Genomic DNA, 16,003 nt, shown 5'->3' on the forward strand with positions numbered 1-16,003 from the left:
GATCTCCGTATTGGACACAAATAGTCTCGTATCCCAAGCTGATCACCATAGCCATCGATCCCCCGATCCGACTGCCTCTTCGGGAGGTTCTTCTGTCGCAGCCTCAGGGGACGGTCCTCCACCCTAACCTGTTCAGCCTCCACCTCCTTGCAAGGAGATGGAGCGGCGGCAGTTGCTGTCATTTGACTTGCCTCCCGAAGTCTGTGATGTAATCTTGGCAGCCAGGCGTCCCTCCATTAAGACGGTATATGCCTGCAGATGGCATACATTTGTGGCATGGTGCACAGCAAAGGCTGTGGATCCCCTTTCTGCCCCTCTTTCTGAAGTTCTCTTGTTCCTCCTGTCTTTGGCCCAACAGGCCTCTGCTCTGGGCACTCATAAAGGCTGCCTCTTAGCCATTTCAGCTTTCCTTAGGCTTCCTTATCAGACGTATCTTTTCAAGTCTCATGTGGTAAATAGATTTCTTAAAGGCATTACTCATCTTTTTCCTCCTGTTCGCTTCATAATGCCTTAGTGGGACTTGAACTTGGTTCTTACTTATCTGATGTGCGCTCCCTTTGAGCCGCTACATAACCGTCCTCTCAGACTCCTCACTCTGAAAACTGCTTTTCTGGTGGCCATCACCTGTGCGCGCAGGGCGAGTGAGCTACAAGCCCTGTCTTCCAAGCCTCCCTTTCTGTCTGTTCACCTGGACAAAGTATTCCTCAGAACTCGACCTTCCCCTCTTCCAAAGGTGGTCACTGTTTTTATATTGGCCAAACCATTACTTTGCCCACCTTTTTTCTGCCTCCGCATCCTTCAAAAGAGGAAGAGAGGCTCCACCATCTGGATCCAAAACATGCGCTTTGCTTTTTAATTGGATTGCACCAAACAATTACGAGTGGACGACCAGCTTTTTGTTGGTTACACGGGCGCTAAGAAAGGTTGGGCCGTGCACAAATTGACAATCTCCTGGTGTGTTGTTCTGTGCATCAAGGCCTGATATTTTTTGGCAAATATGGAGCCTCTAGTGGACCTGCGCACCCATTTCACCAGGGCGACGGCAGCTACTACTTCTTTCGGATGGTGAGTCCCCCTTCATGACATCGGTCAGGCAGCTACGTGGGCATCGCTGCACATGTTCATTAAGCACTACTGCCTGGACAGCCAAGTCCAGAGAGACAGCTTCTTTGGCCGTTCTGTTCTTCAGGAATTCCTAGTGTGAACTTAGTTTGCAGATCCACCTCCGGGGTTGGTATTACTGGGGTATCTATTCTAAGGTAAGGAATCTATAACCAACTGTTTCTTTCAGATGAACAAGTTACTTACCTTCAATAATAATATATCTGTGAGAAACATAGGTTAGTTATAGATTCCTTACCGCCCCACCCATCCTCCCCGTTCTGCAAACTGACTTCTAGTGTTAAGGAGATCCTTTCAGGGCCCTAGTTTTGTCCACCAATGTTCAGTGTCTTGCATGGGTCTGTACTGCTGGCATGGAAAGTCATGTACAGAACTGACGTAAGCGCACAAGGGTGGCATCTAAGTAGCTACCGCAATGTCATCCCGGCGACCACGATGCCAACGCCGAAAGCGGAGCCGGCCGACGCCACCTTGCAACTCGCAGGGGTACTGCTGATGAAAAACTTTCCGGATCCAGTCTGTCGCCTGGGGTAATTCTCAGATAAGGAATCTATAACTAACCTATGTTTCTTACAGATATATTGTTACCGAAGGTAAGTCACTTATACGTCAAGGGCAACTTGGGGTCCTAGTCACTATGTCTAGCAGTGTAGCTGACAAATATTCCAAACCACTTAATGGAGAGAAAAAGGCTGTCAGTCAAAAAAGTTGAAGAGAAGCTGATGTGTCCACACAGGGCATACTCGCAGAACTGAGTCAGAAAGTCTTACTAATAAAATGTGACAAAGAACCAGGAGGTGCATAATGATGATTTAGCCACAAGTATACTGTATTGGATTACACAAGAGGCACCATAAGAGCCCTGAGGGCTGAAGGTCAAGCCCTTCAGTGAGAGGGCATACAGTAGGTGAGAGATAATACATAATTCCAACAACGTCTAACGCATGTATGTCCTGCTTACCAATTTAGATCCCTAAGGGACCCTTAAGAGTAGAATTGCCAGAAGCATCAGTACTACCAGTACCATGTGTGATTTGAAGTTTGGTGCTTTTCTTTACAGTAATACCTATCATCTAACAAAGGAGGGTCAGGAGGAATCTGGCTAGTCAGTTCATCCTCCTATCTATACACAAGACTACATGTCAGAACTGATTTGTCTCTAATGTGTAGGTAAAACACAAAGATTGGAGAGTACCAAGGGATGGACTTTCCTTCCTTAAAGATGGAAGCCCTCACCCACCCAATAGCTGCCATGCTTCATCATTCGGTCCCTCTAAGCACCATTTCTTATAGATATTAGTGTATGCTACTACCCATTCATTATTATGGGGAGTTTGGGGGAATTATTTGAGATTAATGTCGCTATGCCACTCTTCTGGTCTGTCTAAGAGTGAAGGTTATGTGTAGAGGGTAACACAGTGTGTGAATTAAAACAACCTACTGAATAGAGTGAACTTTTGTATTTAATCTCCCAGTGGTAGTATTAAAAGAAAAGCCGGGAATATTTCTAGTCACTAGCAGAGGTCGACATGTTTCTGCCTATTCAACCATTTTAAAGACAAAACGGGAGGGTATTACATGCTTTGGAACTGAGACGACTGTTGTGATGTGTCAAAATGAAAGCCTAGAACACAGGTAGATTAGAAAACAATATCCCATTTACTCAGAAACTGGGTCACAGATGGATGGAATGAGATAAATGAAGACTCCGTTCTGGATTCCACCCTTTCATTTACTGGAGGCTGCTACAATCAGAAAACTTTAGTGAAACGAATTGTATACTGCAAGGCATAAGCTGGGTGGGAATATGCGTAAACATATGGTACTGACCATAATGACCTTAAACAGCAGAATTACAATTAGATTTAATTGAATAGTTCATTGAAGAAGGCCACTACTTTGTACAGTTCTTGTAAAAATCCCCTCTCCATAGATAATGATGCTGTTTTCTGTACTTAATAAAGTTCCTTCCTTTGAATCAATTATAATACAGGTATCATTGGACTGTATGGAGTTGTACTCTTTACAAAGAGGCTCATTACAGTCATGTTTTGATTGGAAACTATAAACAGCTAGAGCAGAAGGTTAACCTTACCCTTGAACAGACCTAAAAGGATGTATGTCAACCATGGGCCTTTCTGGCTTCCTGAAAGCTGAACCAAGATAATTTCTGTTATTGTCATAATAATGAACAATGGCACTCTTTCCCTTGTGAAATAAATACCAAGTATTATCATGCTCATTTGGTTCAATAGGAACTACGATGAGCCTCCCTTTTCGTTCGATCCTGTACAACTTTACAATGCAGACCTTCTCAAGGGGAGTCGAAAGCCTATCCCCAAATCGTTCTGAGTGTTATTGCATACACTTTGTGGCAGGTGCACTTTTTGGGTTGATTCTTGTATCAAATCATTTGTACCCTTTGATAGAACGTAATTATGATAGTTTCTTAATATTTTACGCCAGAATGAAACAAATTAGATTTTTGGCGCTGTCATTACCACACAATGTAAAATAATGTTTATCATTAATCTTGCCATCCACGAGCCCTAAACAAAGCCTGATTTTCTTTCCGTTTGTAAAGTTTTTGAAAGTTTATTGGTTTTCATTGATAACTGGTAGTTTTGAGGTCATTAGATTGCGCATGAACCTTTGTAGCCCGAATACAGAAACTTTGATTTTCATTTCACTGGGTTTTGTGATTTACAAATCACGGTCTCCACCTCTCGTTGTCTGTTTGTTTATAAATTGATATTTGGTTATCACTACAAAGATCCAAATTATTATTGTTTTTCAATTATTGTTTTGAGGAGTTCCGAGGAAGTTGCGAGGCTGCAATGCAGAGTTTTTTGTAATCTTCAAGTATGTCGTCTATGGGAGGCTGCAGTGTGAAGGTCTGCGTCAAGGATGCTTCATGAAGATTTGGTTTATATGAGGCTGAGAGAGATGCATTCTGCTGCATCGTTGCTGCCTGCAGGACCCCAGCGGGGCTAGCAGAGCACCTTCAGGCCCACTTCCAAGGGTCCTGGGCTGAGGTTGGCACATTTGGGGGCAAGACTTACAGCAAACTGAGTTCAGGTGCTGGGTTTAAGGTGGTTGTAGCCTTTTCTATCACTGAGGCTCCGATCAGGAGGCCAGCCAATTAGCTCTTGGAGTTACTCTAGTGGTCCTGGGATCAAGATGTAGATCCCGTCCTTTCACTCAGGCAGCAGGGCAACACAAAACAACAGCCCTCCTTTCAGAGCAGCTTTGGAGTCTTCCACAGGTGTACCGAAGAGTTGGGTCTGAGGGTCCAATATTTATACCTGGTGCCCATTTTGAAGTAGGAGAAGGTTCAGGAGATTTCTACCTCCAGAGGTGTACGGAAATTCCTTCCTCCTTGCCCTGTCCTCAGCAAGTCTGGGTACACAATAGACTAGTGTCAAACACTTTGTGAGTGTACTCAAGCAGAACCTTTATCATGTGCAAGTCTGGTGGGTGACAGTTCCCCCTCATCAAGTTAGAGACTGACCATCCTGTCAACACCTATGCTCCTTTGTTTCACTGTCTGGTAGTAACATGCAAAGGCCAACTGGCAGCTACACATAGTCATTTGACTGAGGACACAGGCTGCAGGTATCAAAACGCGGCATTTTCCACATTGCTATTTAAAATCAAAAGACTTTAAATTACAATTCTTTAGACACCAAACTCGATATTCCTACTTGCTCCCAATTGAAAGTTACCACCTAATAAATGTTATCCTATGGGAAAGGTAGGCATTGCAGTAGTAAAACTCTATTTTGCGAATTAAGCAGTACTAAAGTACACAGAGTCCTAAGGCCAACAAAAACGAGATCAGCAAAAATGGAGGGAACATGCAAAATGTTTGGGGAAAGACCACCCTAAAACGGACAGGTTTAACAATAAACAATAAAATAAGGACTGAAGTGCCACTACAAAAATCTTCGGGTCACTTTTCACACCATTCTTTCAACTTTTTGCAATTGTTACAGCCTTTAGCCAATAGGAGCGTGGCTTCTGGATTGGACTCTTCCTGAGCCAAGTATGTTCTTACTATTTTATGCTATCAGCTGGGAGTTCACTGGGGTAAACAGCGCTGTTTTGTTGAATCAGAACAATAAAAACAAGGGATGAAGTGCCAAGACAAACAAAGTTCCTGTTAGTGCCACCCTGTTAAAGATTTGCAATTGTAACAATCTCCGGTCAATAAAAGTGTGGAATTCAGAATGGACTCCTCATTTCTTAGTCCATCCATATGCAGCCTGTGTACTGTGCTCTACTTTTGAAACATCACAACAGAGTCACCCCATTTCCAAAGCATGTAATACACTCCTCTTTGCTCTCAGGTCAGAAAATAGCCATCTGCATTTTCTAAAACTGCTGAAAACCTAGCTTAACCTTTGCAATAAAACCTGCTCCTTCCTAAAGTCAGTTTGCCTACTGCTGGGATATTGTACCCTTCACATCTTTTTTTCCCATTCCATTCCATTTTAGTATGTGTGAGGCGCTCACTCCACTGACCTTTCCATAATCTCTTTGGTTGACAAATAGTGGTATTTTAAACACTGAAAATACCTTTCCCTCATCAGTAATTAGGTCACTCTTTCTCTACATTCTCTTAACAGGCATTGAGTTTGAAATAAATCAGCATTTTCTAAGATATATTTCTACTGTTTCCCTCATGTTCAGTGTGAGAACAGACATCCTGACCTCATAAGTACACCAACCCCACAGGCAGGAACTTAAACAGACACCTCTCAATTCCATTTTGAGGTCTTGGAGTGACCAGATATAGTTTCATTTGTGAAACCTTTGAACGTGAAATACTATGAGCTTGCCTTCTGGATTGGCAAATTCACCAATCCTTGGGAGTAGGCCTATGCTTGACTACTCAGAGTGATACATAAATGTCTTGACATGACTTGACTGTTTCTTAAGGTCCTCCAAAAACAGATGCAACTCAGGCTGCTCAGTCCTCCTTATAGCCACATCTTGGTCCATCTAAGCTGGTTCTTATGAACACTGCACCATCTGCAGGAAAAGGACATTCATCATCCCTTGGGATAGATGCTGTAATTATAAGCTCTCAGCTTGAGGGCATCATTTCTGAGAAGCTAACCAAGGTCACCTCTCCAATGGTAACTTGTGCATACCACTACCTGCCAGAAAAAACCATCAGCAGGTCCTCGGCACAAAAGAAACTTGTTGAAGTTTCATCTCTAGCCAATCCTATCCAAGACCATTGATTGACTCACCACCTATAAGGACAATGTCATGCCTTTCTTCAGACACCTGGTAGAGTCATGCATTCATATAGACACTGACAACACCTAGTAGTCAGCCAATGGGGCATTACGGAGTAAGGCAGGGAATATTTCTCACCTCTACCAGATCTATCAAGGGTACCTTCACCAAATGTCAAATCGGCTTCCTCCTATTACAACGCTGTCCAGCAGTAGGGATCTGAATCATGTACTTTCCTTCTTGAACCACTAGCCTTTTGACCCTACGCCCTGTATAAACTGAAGACCCTTTTGTAGAAAGCCATCTTCCTAATCAATATCTCATGTGTAGGGCACATTAGTGAGGTCCAGGCTCCATACATGTGAATGAATGAATGAAGGGAAACTTATACCGCGCAACTTAGCCCAAGGGCATCAAGGCGCCAAACAGGTCATACAGTCTGTAATTCTCCTGGTGCATAGTTACGGGTAAGCCTCTACAATAGACCACGTTTTTAATGCTTTACGGAAAAGCACAATGGAGGGTTGTCCTGCCAGTTCAGAGGGAAGGAAATTCCAAAACCTAGGCACTAATGTAGAGAAGGCTCTACCTCCCCATCTTGCTTTTGCAAATCTGGGAACTGAAAGAAGGTTTTTATTGGATGAGCGGAGAGCTCTGCTGGGGGAATAAGAGTGGAGGAGGGACATGATACCCTCTGGGCCAGAACCGTACACAGCCCCATGAGCGAGACAAAGGATCTTGAAAGAAATCCTGGACTGGATAGGCAGCCAATGTAGGTTTTTTCTGGCCAAAGATGCTGAGGAAAGCCTAGGAAGATTATGGACCATCTTAGCCGCCGCATTTTGCACTGCCTGCAAGCGCTGGATAAGGCTCTTGTTAATACCCACATAGAGCGCATTGCAGTAATCCAGTCTTGAGGAAACAAGTGCCACGTGGCTTGCTTCCGGGCATCAGGGGAGAGGTAGTGAGCGATCTTTCTGAGGATCCTAATGATACCGCAGCAGGTAGAAACAGTCCTGTTGACCCGGCGGTCAAAAGAGAGTGAGGTATCTATCAGTACCCCCAGATTCCTGGCGGATTGAGAAGGAAGGGGACAATCCCCAAGGGAGGCTGACCACCAGTCGTTTGACCAGACGTCCTGATTGCCCCCAAAGATCAGGACCTCTGTCTTCTCCCCATTTAACTTTAGGAAGTTCTGGATCATCCATTGAGAAACTACCTCCATACAGTTCCTAAAGTTCAGGGCGGAATCACTCACAGACTGTGTGAGAGAGACCATAATTTGGGTGTCGTCAGCATATGACAACACCTCAAGCCCAAAGGATCTCACTACCCTGGCAAGTGGGGCCACATAGATGTTAAACAGTGTGGGACTTAAAGAGGATCCCTGGGGGACCCCACACTGCACAGGTTTAGAGGAAGAGAGAAATTCGCCCAACTTCACCCTTTGTTCTTTTTGGTTGAGGAAAGAGGTCAAGAGGCTCAAAGCTGGACCTCCGACTTCTATCTCCCTGAGACGAGTAACCAAGAAAGAGGGAGACAGGGTGACGAAGGCCGCCATGAGGTCGAGCAGGACCAGGAGGGTGGTATGGCTCTATAACATACATTATCTTTTATTGAGACACGGTGGAACGCATACACAATCACAAACGTGTTGGATACATTTCTTGTAAATGGGGAGATTAATCTATCACTTAGTTTCTGTACCTTCCCAGCAACTTGAATGTAGAGGTTTTATGTTATGGTTTCTGAATTTAATTTGGGATAGGTGTTGTTTTGACAAGCCTTTCATCAAATACAGAGAATGTAGAACAGACATCCTCCAATTTGAAATAATGCCCAGATCAGTAACCTGTTTTCCTATTGCTACTGCTCATAGGAGAATACCTTTCTGTTGAATATCTGTCCACATTCATCAGTTCAAAGGCAGATTTATGTGCTTTCTCCAGACATGTGACTGCAGATTGATATTCAATGGACGTATGGGGCCGACAACACAACATCTACAAGAACTCTTGATGTTTCCTCATAAGGCGATGTGCAATTGTACCTAGAGGTCTAATGAAATCTTCTTGAATAAGTCATTTGCTGCATTGTAAATCCATCACCACCCCCTTTTGTGCCACTTTGTTCGCCATAAGTTGGCAGGGTATGCTCAGACGTGAGTCGCTTGCTCACTTTGCCACTGGATTCAAGCAAGCCGGGCTGAAGACGGCTGAAATGCCAGAAACCGGTCCTCGGAAGCTTGTTTCCGGTCCAGGGAAGGCATGGTTTGGCAGTTCGGGCTGTACTGTTCCCATGAGGCACAGGGTCAGGCTGATTTGCATATGGCCATGTCTGAACTGGGGTGGCATTGTGGGCTAAAGAACGGTGATGGATTAAACCCAGATCTGTTGACTGGGTGTGAGTGTTTGATTGGTTCAGATGCTCCGTCCATCACCACCCCCCTTTTGTACCGCATTGTAAAAAAACAGCACACATAGCCTCTACAAGAACTGCACTTTTGATGTTTTACTCATAAGGTGATGTGCAATTTTGCCTGGAGGTCTATATGAAATCTGCTGGAATGAGTCAATGAATGATGACACCTTTCTCTTGCCTCCTATCACTTTTCTCTTTCTAGTGAAGATACCAATAGGTTTAAAAAACAGCTATAATGTAGGAGTTGCATAGAGTTACTTTTGTCGTGGCTCCTTGAGTGTAGGCCTTCCATTATTCTCAATTTTAACGTTAATTAAATTACTTGCCCCAAAACAAGAATCATATTGCTATTTACTTTCCAAACTAGGTGGATTTTTAGTTGAAAGTACTGGTAGAATCAATAAATAGGCTGGTCTTCATATATTTTTCATCATCATTTTCATTAAGTGTACCAAACTGTAGGAGTACCTGAAATGTACTTGTAGAGGACAATTAGAGACTAAATAAATACCGTCTGTACTATGCACAGGATTGAGTCAAATGAACGTTAAGTGCTATGTGCTATTCTGATTGTCTATTATAAACATTTTCTTTTTCGGAAGAAAATGACATTGTTTGAGTTTTTTTAATTAAACCTTCTTTTGACATACACTGTTTTTTTGTTTTTTTGTGTGCATCTCTCAACTTACTGTCTAATGGTACTGATCAGAGGATGCAAAAGGCAGCTAAAATCAAGAAAAAAGCGGTGTGTAAAACTTTTAATTTGACTCATGACATGCTTGCTTCCATTCTATTATTCTTGCTTGCCATACACTCTTGTTTTAGTTACTGTATGCATTCTAATATAATTGCACTTTTAATGTTGTACTTGCTCAGCAAACCAAGCGTGAACACAAACATTCACCTTTACCATGAAATCAATTCAGTGACTGTTGCACTTAGAGTATATCTACAGAGGGACGAGCTCAACCCACATATCAATATTATACATTCCCAAATAAGTTAGTTCAAATAATGAAACAGCACTTTGAATTAGACCGTTTTGCAAACATTCATTTAGGCAGAAAGTAAACATATGGTTTTACGGCCTCCAGATGTTATGATCCAGAAAAGGAAAACTCCTGAGGTTAATATTTCTGAAAAGTAAATCTGCCTCTCTTAAAAATCATTAAATAAGTTGCACAAACCATTCTTATGTTGGGAGCCTGTAGTGTAGTGTTCATGTTAGCACTTTAATTCAACTTTAATTATTTTAAATGTAATACATTGCATACTGTTCCCTTCGTTGATTTCTGACTGAACGAAACTCCTAATAATCCTTGATATGCTTAATTTACATGCTTGCTCCTTTACATCTAGCTGAAATAGGTCTAAAAGTGATAAAAACAAAAAAACTATGGGTGTTGCCATTTATAACCCTTGAACTAATATTCATAGAACAATTGTTTTTTTAAATGACAAAACAATATTTTCCCAACTAATATCTTCTTAGACATTTTTGAAACTATAACTTCCACTAAACATGTTCCTCTATTTCTGCCCAAAGGCGATATTCAAATAATAGCTGGCAATCTCATGGACCTCAGTGTGGCAGTGAAATCAAAAGCACGTTTTACAGTGGGTGCACTTCTCACTGCATGCAACAGGTACAATTGGGCTGAAGCAGTCAATGGAAGAGACACTCGGTGGTATTTTGGTGTCTGTCAACTATGCATCTGATGGGTGTATGTTGTACTACACAATTCCAAGCCTATTTGGGAATAAGTTTACTTTTATACTTAAAAGTAGTGCAAACGCATATGCATTATAAAGTCCATAGCTCAGTATTGATTGTGCTCCATTGTAAAGTAATGCCTATTTTTAACATAATCGATATAATTGAAATAATGAAGGATCACTTTGGATTACATTAGTCAAAAATGGTAAATAGCTGGTTGCATTACACTGCTACAAAAAAACTATTTCATAAATAGTAAAACTATTTCAATGTTCTAAGTGAAACAGAAAGGATGCATACTTGGGCATGTGAAACATTTAGGAAATTGATCATACATACTACCTGTATTTATAACATGCATTGTTATAAATAATCCTGCAGTTACATTTATCATAAATATGTTTCTGTAAAACCCTTATTTCCTCCAAAGGAGACGAATATTAGTGCCTTGAGATGATTAGTATTTCAGCAATTTTGAACATTGAGGGAAATAGTTTCAGATATGCAAGATTCAAATATAAGTGATGTAATGTATTGAATATTATCATAAAGTTGTGCGTAAAACCATAATCTCACACCTTACATAGAAATATATTTTCATATGCACAAATGACTATATAATAATTAACGCTGAACATAGTTTTTTCCAAATGATTGACTTGCACTGCAGGCAATTTTAATTTGTGCATCTGAATTCTGTTCTATAAAACGTAACACAATAACAATAGTCCTAAATGAAGGATCAAGACACTTCTTATAACACATAGGTAAAATAATGTTTGGCACATTTAGATAAGTGAGTAACATTTTGTAATTGACAGTTACTTTTAAGTCAATGACATATATATATATTTTTTATACATAAATATATATATATTTATATATATATATACATATATATATACATACATATATATATATATGTATATATATATATATGTATATATATATATATATATATATAAAAATCCAAATTGGCTCCTTTTGCTCTCCCCGCCCTAGGTAGTTGGATCATCCACGCCGGCGGTTGGAGTAAAATACATCTACCATTGGATTTATCCCCTTTGTGATCGTCTTATTGAACTGTGTTCTATTCAATATATATATATATATATATATATATATATATATATATATATATATATATATAATATATATATTTATAGATATATATGTATCTATATATATATCTATCTTTGAATATGCACATGGTCCATTAGGACTCCTTAGCAGTATAGCTCAATAGGTCGCCACAAACAATCATCTTACTATTAATTTAACAATGCTCAATGTCTCCTCACCCATTTTCCCCTTTCAGATTTCTTTTTTACTACTTTAATATGGACTATTCGGGCCATTGATATGCACGCATGATATGCAGAGTGACATCTTTATATCATTATATGGCTGAAAGTGCATTGGTGACATTACTGAGACCCAAGCAAGGAACCCAAACACACACAAAATGTGGCTACTTGATCAAATGAAACCATGTGCAGGGTCATTTTTGTGAGAGAAGTCGTTAGACACTTCTTTAACATCATGCATTTATGTGATGGTTATACTGTCCTTTTCTACCGATTACAATATGGCTGCATGCCTCTGTAAATTAAAAATTGTCTTGAATAATTTGAATTGTTTTCTGAAGACAGCAAGACAGATGTGTATACTTCTAGTTTTAGTGTACTGGTTAAAATCCATTAAGAGTTTATCTCTCGTCACAGTTTCATTCATTTATCGACCTGGAATGTACTCTTTCATCTCCACAACACACTCAATTTTATACTGAAGTGGATATTACCAAAGGACCACCACTGAATAATAGATACCTTGTAATTGAATGACACCGTGGCTCAGTTTTATGTTGCAGCTTATGCTGCACTAAGGAGGGCAGGGGTCAGCCACAGTGCTGCATCTGCACTGGGGATTCTAGAATGGTATATATGATGCTGTCATTCATGCCGTTTTAGCTCAGGCTACTGGCAAAGGGGATTAACGAGGCAGTCCACTGTTTTCAAACCACTCAACCTTCACATCCTGCCCCTACAACATCAACAGGAGGTTGACTGCTGAGGCTTTTCTGCAATGCTAGATGCATTTTAAAACTTTTTTTTATTGGTTAGCAAAATGGAATGTACTGCCCATGTGTTTGCAATTGCACCCATCCACTTCATTTTACATCACACTTTGGCACTTCTACAATGCACACTCATTAACCAACGTGAGGGAGAGATGTGGCACAGAAAATTAGCAGAGGTTCCACACTGTGTATGTCTTATGTCAGACAAAAATCCTGGCAAAGGCAAACAAATTAGGGGTGTACAATATTCGTATAGTTTACTTTTCTGTAATCACTAGAAATTTCGGCGAAATTATGGAAAATGAAAATCCATTATTTTGCTATATTTTAGCCCGAACACTTCCTTGCATCAATTTTTGATGTGAGGGCGCATTTCACGCTAAAATAATTGTGCAACAAAATACATTTTTGTATTGCAAATGGTGCATAATTACCTAAACTGGAGTAAAAGCATAATTACAGAAATTTGCTGTACCAAGCTTAATATTAAAATCAGCATAATTCAAATTTGACGAAAGCTTTTAAACAAACCTTACATTTCGAACACTACGCTGATGGTAGAATTAGACTCATGGTAATCTAATTCAATTTGTGCCCAAAATTGTCTTATCAAACACACTTTGATCTGAATTAAACAAGGCTACGGTGACAGGCCAGTAGTTAGACAGTACGGGGCATCATAAAAACAAAGAATTTGAGATTGAGTTTCTAGGCTCATCCTGATTAATTTTCATACAGTCTGTACACAATCAATGCCCCCTTTCAATTAATCGCAATCACAATCACATGAACTGAACTTTGTAGTGCTCTGACACGTGAGCAAGCTGTATTTTAATGGAAGCCCTTTAATGAAAGAATATGGACACCAACCATTTGTTCCCTCAGCTAGTAGAATTTCTCTACATTTGAGCACACAAATTTATAATTTTAAGTGGGAAAAGCATAACAACTAGTACGCCTGTTTAGCCAAGTCATATAGGATTTCTCAACAGAGCATCGATCTAGCATTTCTGCATAAGTATAGTACAACATTCATAACAAAAATGCTTTTCATTGAGCAGTAACTTGATTTATTGGTTAGCACAGTGTAGCCATTACTGGACTATGCGAATACATGCTATCATAGTTTCTAATAGATCACCCAGAGCTATAAGAATGAAGTCCTGGAAATGTGAAAGTGTCAATCTAGTGTATAAGATGAATTATTATTTCTCTCATACTTTCACTGCTGTACTTTTATTGCTGCTTGCTGCTTGCTGCATGATATGTGATATTTTCTTTTAATATTCACATTTAATTTTTCCCCATAATGCATACAATTTGCATGATGCAGCATGCATTTATTTTGCTAGGATGTGTCTTGTGCTGAAGTTTTAATAGCAACCATGTGGTATGAACAAAAATGATGGGAAAAATGGTAAGTCGAAAAATCAGCCATGTAAAACTGTGGCTCTAAAAAGTCTGTAATAAATTGCACAATTAGCTAATTTAAAAATGTCCAAGAGGGATATGATCATGACGGATGTATGCTTCTTGTTCAAAATGTGCATTATTCTATGGTTGAATTTACATGTGTATACTGACATTGAGCTGATGAAATTGAAAATAATTTGCTACAACTGTGATTTCCTGGCTTATACTAACTAGGCCTCAATTAAGAGGCCTCAGTTAAGCCGCAATGTCATCTTGCTAAACATGGATGTCACTGCATCATGTTTATGTTCTGTTGATAATTCTGCTACATGTAGTCAAGTAAGATGTGGATTTGTTTATTTCTGACACTGTTCTTGAAGAAAGCCTGCTGGAGTGCCTACTGTAGCACTTTTTCAAGGCCCTTCCTCTTGATTCCGGTATTACATTAATTCACAATGGTTCACTGTTGTTTATGTAACTAGCTTATCCTGACACCTCCAGGTGACATTAGGTCTGAGGAGCTGAATCAATTTTCATGTAGTTAATGTACTAAGGTGGTTGTTTTAGTGCTAAGGTGGTTGTGCATGTGACACTAAGATGCATAATTTGATTTGTTGTAAAATGATTTCTTTGGTTACACAATGGTGACTTTACAGACCTCCAGTGGAGAAAATGGCTTTATAAACCCGTGAACTTGGGGCTGAGTGAGAGCCCGTTCCTATGCTTGTAGAGATGCTGCCCAATTTCTTATTGAATATGAAACGTAGGCAATTAATGAGTTTCTCTATTGTTTTGCATTGTTCCTTTTACTGAGGGCCTTCATGGCAATTATTTAATGAATTTAAATCTGATTTGCTGCATATGCACTCTACTATTTATGTATTCTACCCTTTTGAATTTTGTAAATCAAAAGGTTTTTCTAAATCCCATTCTAAACTTTAATTTTTGAGTCAATCTATTCTTTATTTGGCTGTATTTTGACATGCTGTTTAGAACCCTGTATCTGGGACACATTATCTCATGAGAGCCACCCAACTTCTATGCGCGCCTTTGAGCTGTCAAATTTAGGGATACAGCATGCCCACAATGTCATACCATTAAAAAATACTTGGTATTTTGACAGCACTTGTGCAGTTTGCCTCTGATTTACCATGGGGTCTACGTAAAATTCTTGTCTCTGCCTGTTGGTCGCCAGGTTTAGTGCTACAGCCCATGCACTGGAAGGTGATTTGCAGCCTCCCCATACCCTGTTGTCCAAATTGTCTACTACAATCTGTTTCTATAAAAATGTAAATAAAATGCGGGAGATCATGTAAAAAAATCCAGATTCCTACAATAATGTAATACACATAGCTATCTTGTTTAGGAACAAAGCAAAGAAAGGTATCTGATTACTTTTAGCCCTGTGCCTGTAATCCTTTTTTTACAGAAGGATCCATCCATGGGAGATGCAAATGATCTGTGTAAACTTGTTTTTTCAGATTAAGCTCAGACACTAGAGAAAAATAAATTCCTTTATAACAATCCTGCTGCTACTTCAGCATATCTCTGGTATTGAAATTGTTGGGCCATGGGATGCCTGTGCTGCACTTGTAAATTAATTGACCAGATTCTGTACATTGCAAGTGGCCCTCATTGGGAATGTCTCTCCATGTCGGAGAGACTGGGTGCTCCCTTTGCTGTAGCTTGTAGTATGACACAACAGCTGAGTAATGGTTCATATAACTATTCAATGGTATGCTTTGTTTACCATGTGGATATTACCACACATGAGATTTACCATGAAGTTGTTACTGCCCATATTAGTGATTCCTATGAGTTGTACTTTTACCACACAGCATTTGCCCTGCAGTATTTTATTCTACAGGTAAATCGTCTTTTTTTTGTTAAATAACATTATTTTATGGGGGCAGTGGCGGCCCCCATCCAGTGGCAGCACATGCAGGTAAGTGTGGTGAGCTGGTGGGGCGGGCAGGGTTGGGGGGGTGGAAGTGGCAAACGAC

General features: G+C 40.2%; 1 protein-coding gene across 3 annotated transcripts in view; it reads left to right on the forward strand.

Annotated features, from left to right (window-relative positions):
- APBA2 (amyloid beta precursor protein binding family A member 2) overlaps nucleotides 1-16,003 on the forward strand; it is a 1,100,835-nt gene that overhangs the window by 746,945 nt on the left and 337,887 nt on the right. For 2 of the 3 annotated variants that reach the window (XM_078684922.1, XM_078684923.1), the window contains exon 8: nucleotides 9,500-9,535. The exons of the other annotated variant lie outside the window; for it this stretch is intronic. In XM_078684922.1, the coding sequence (XP_078541048.1) occupies nucleotides 9,500-9,535 (36 nt within the window). The remainder of the gene's footprint in view (nucleotides 1-9,499; nucleotides 9,536-16,003) is intronic. 3 annotated transcript variants of the gene reach the window in all.

Source organism: Lissotriton helveticus, chromosome 3_2 (genome assembly GCF_964261635.1).
Source record: "Lissotriton helveticus chromosome 3_2, aLisHel1.1, whole genome shotgun sequence".
In the NCBI taxonomy this organism is placed as follows: domain Eukaryota; kingdom Metazoa; phylum Chordata; class Amphibia; order Caudata; family Salamandridae; genus Lissotriton; species Lissotriton helveticus.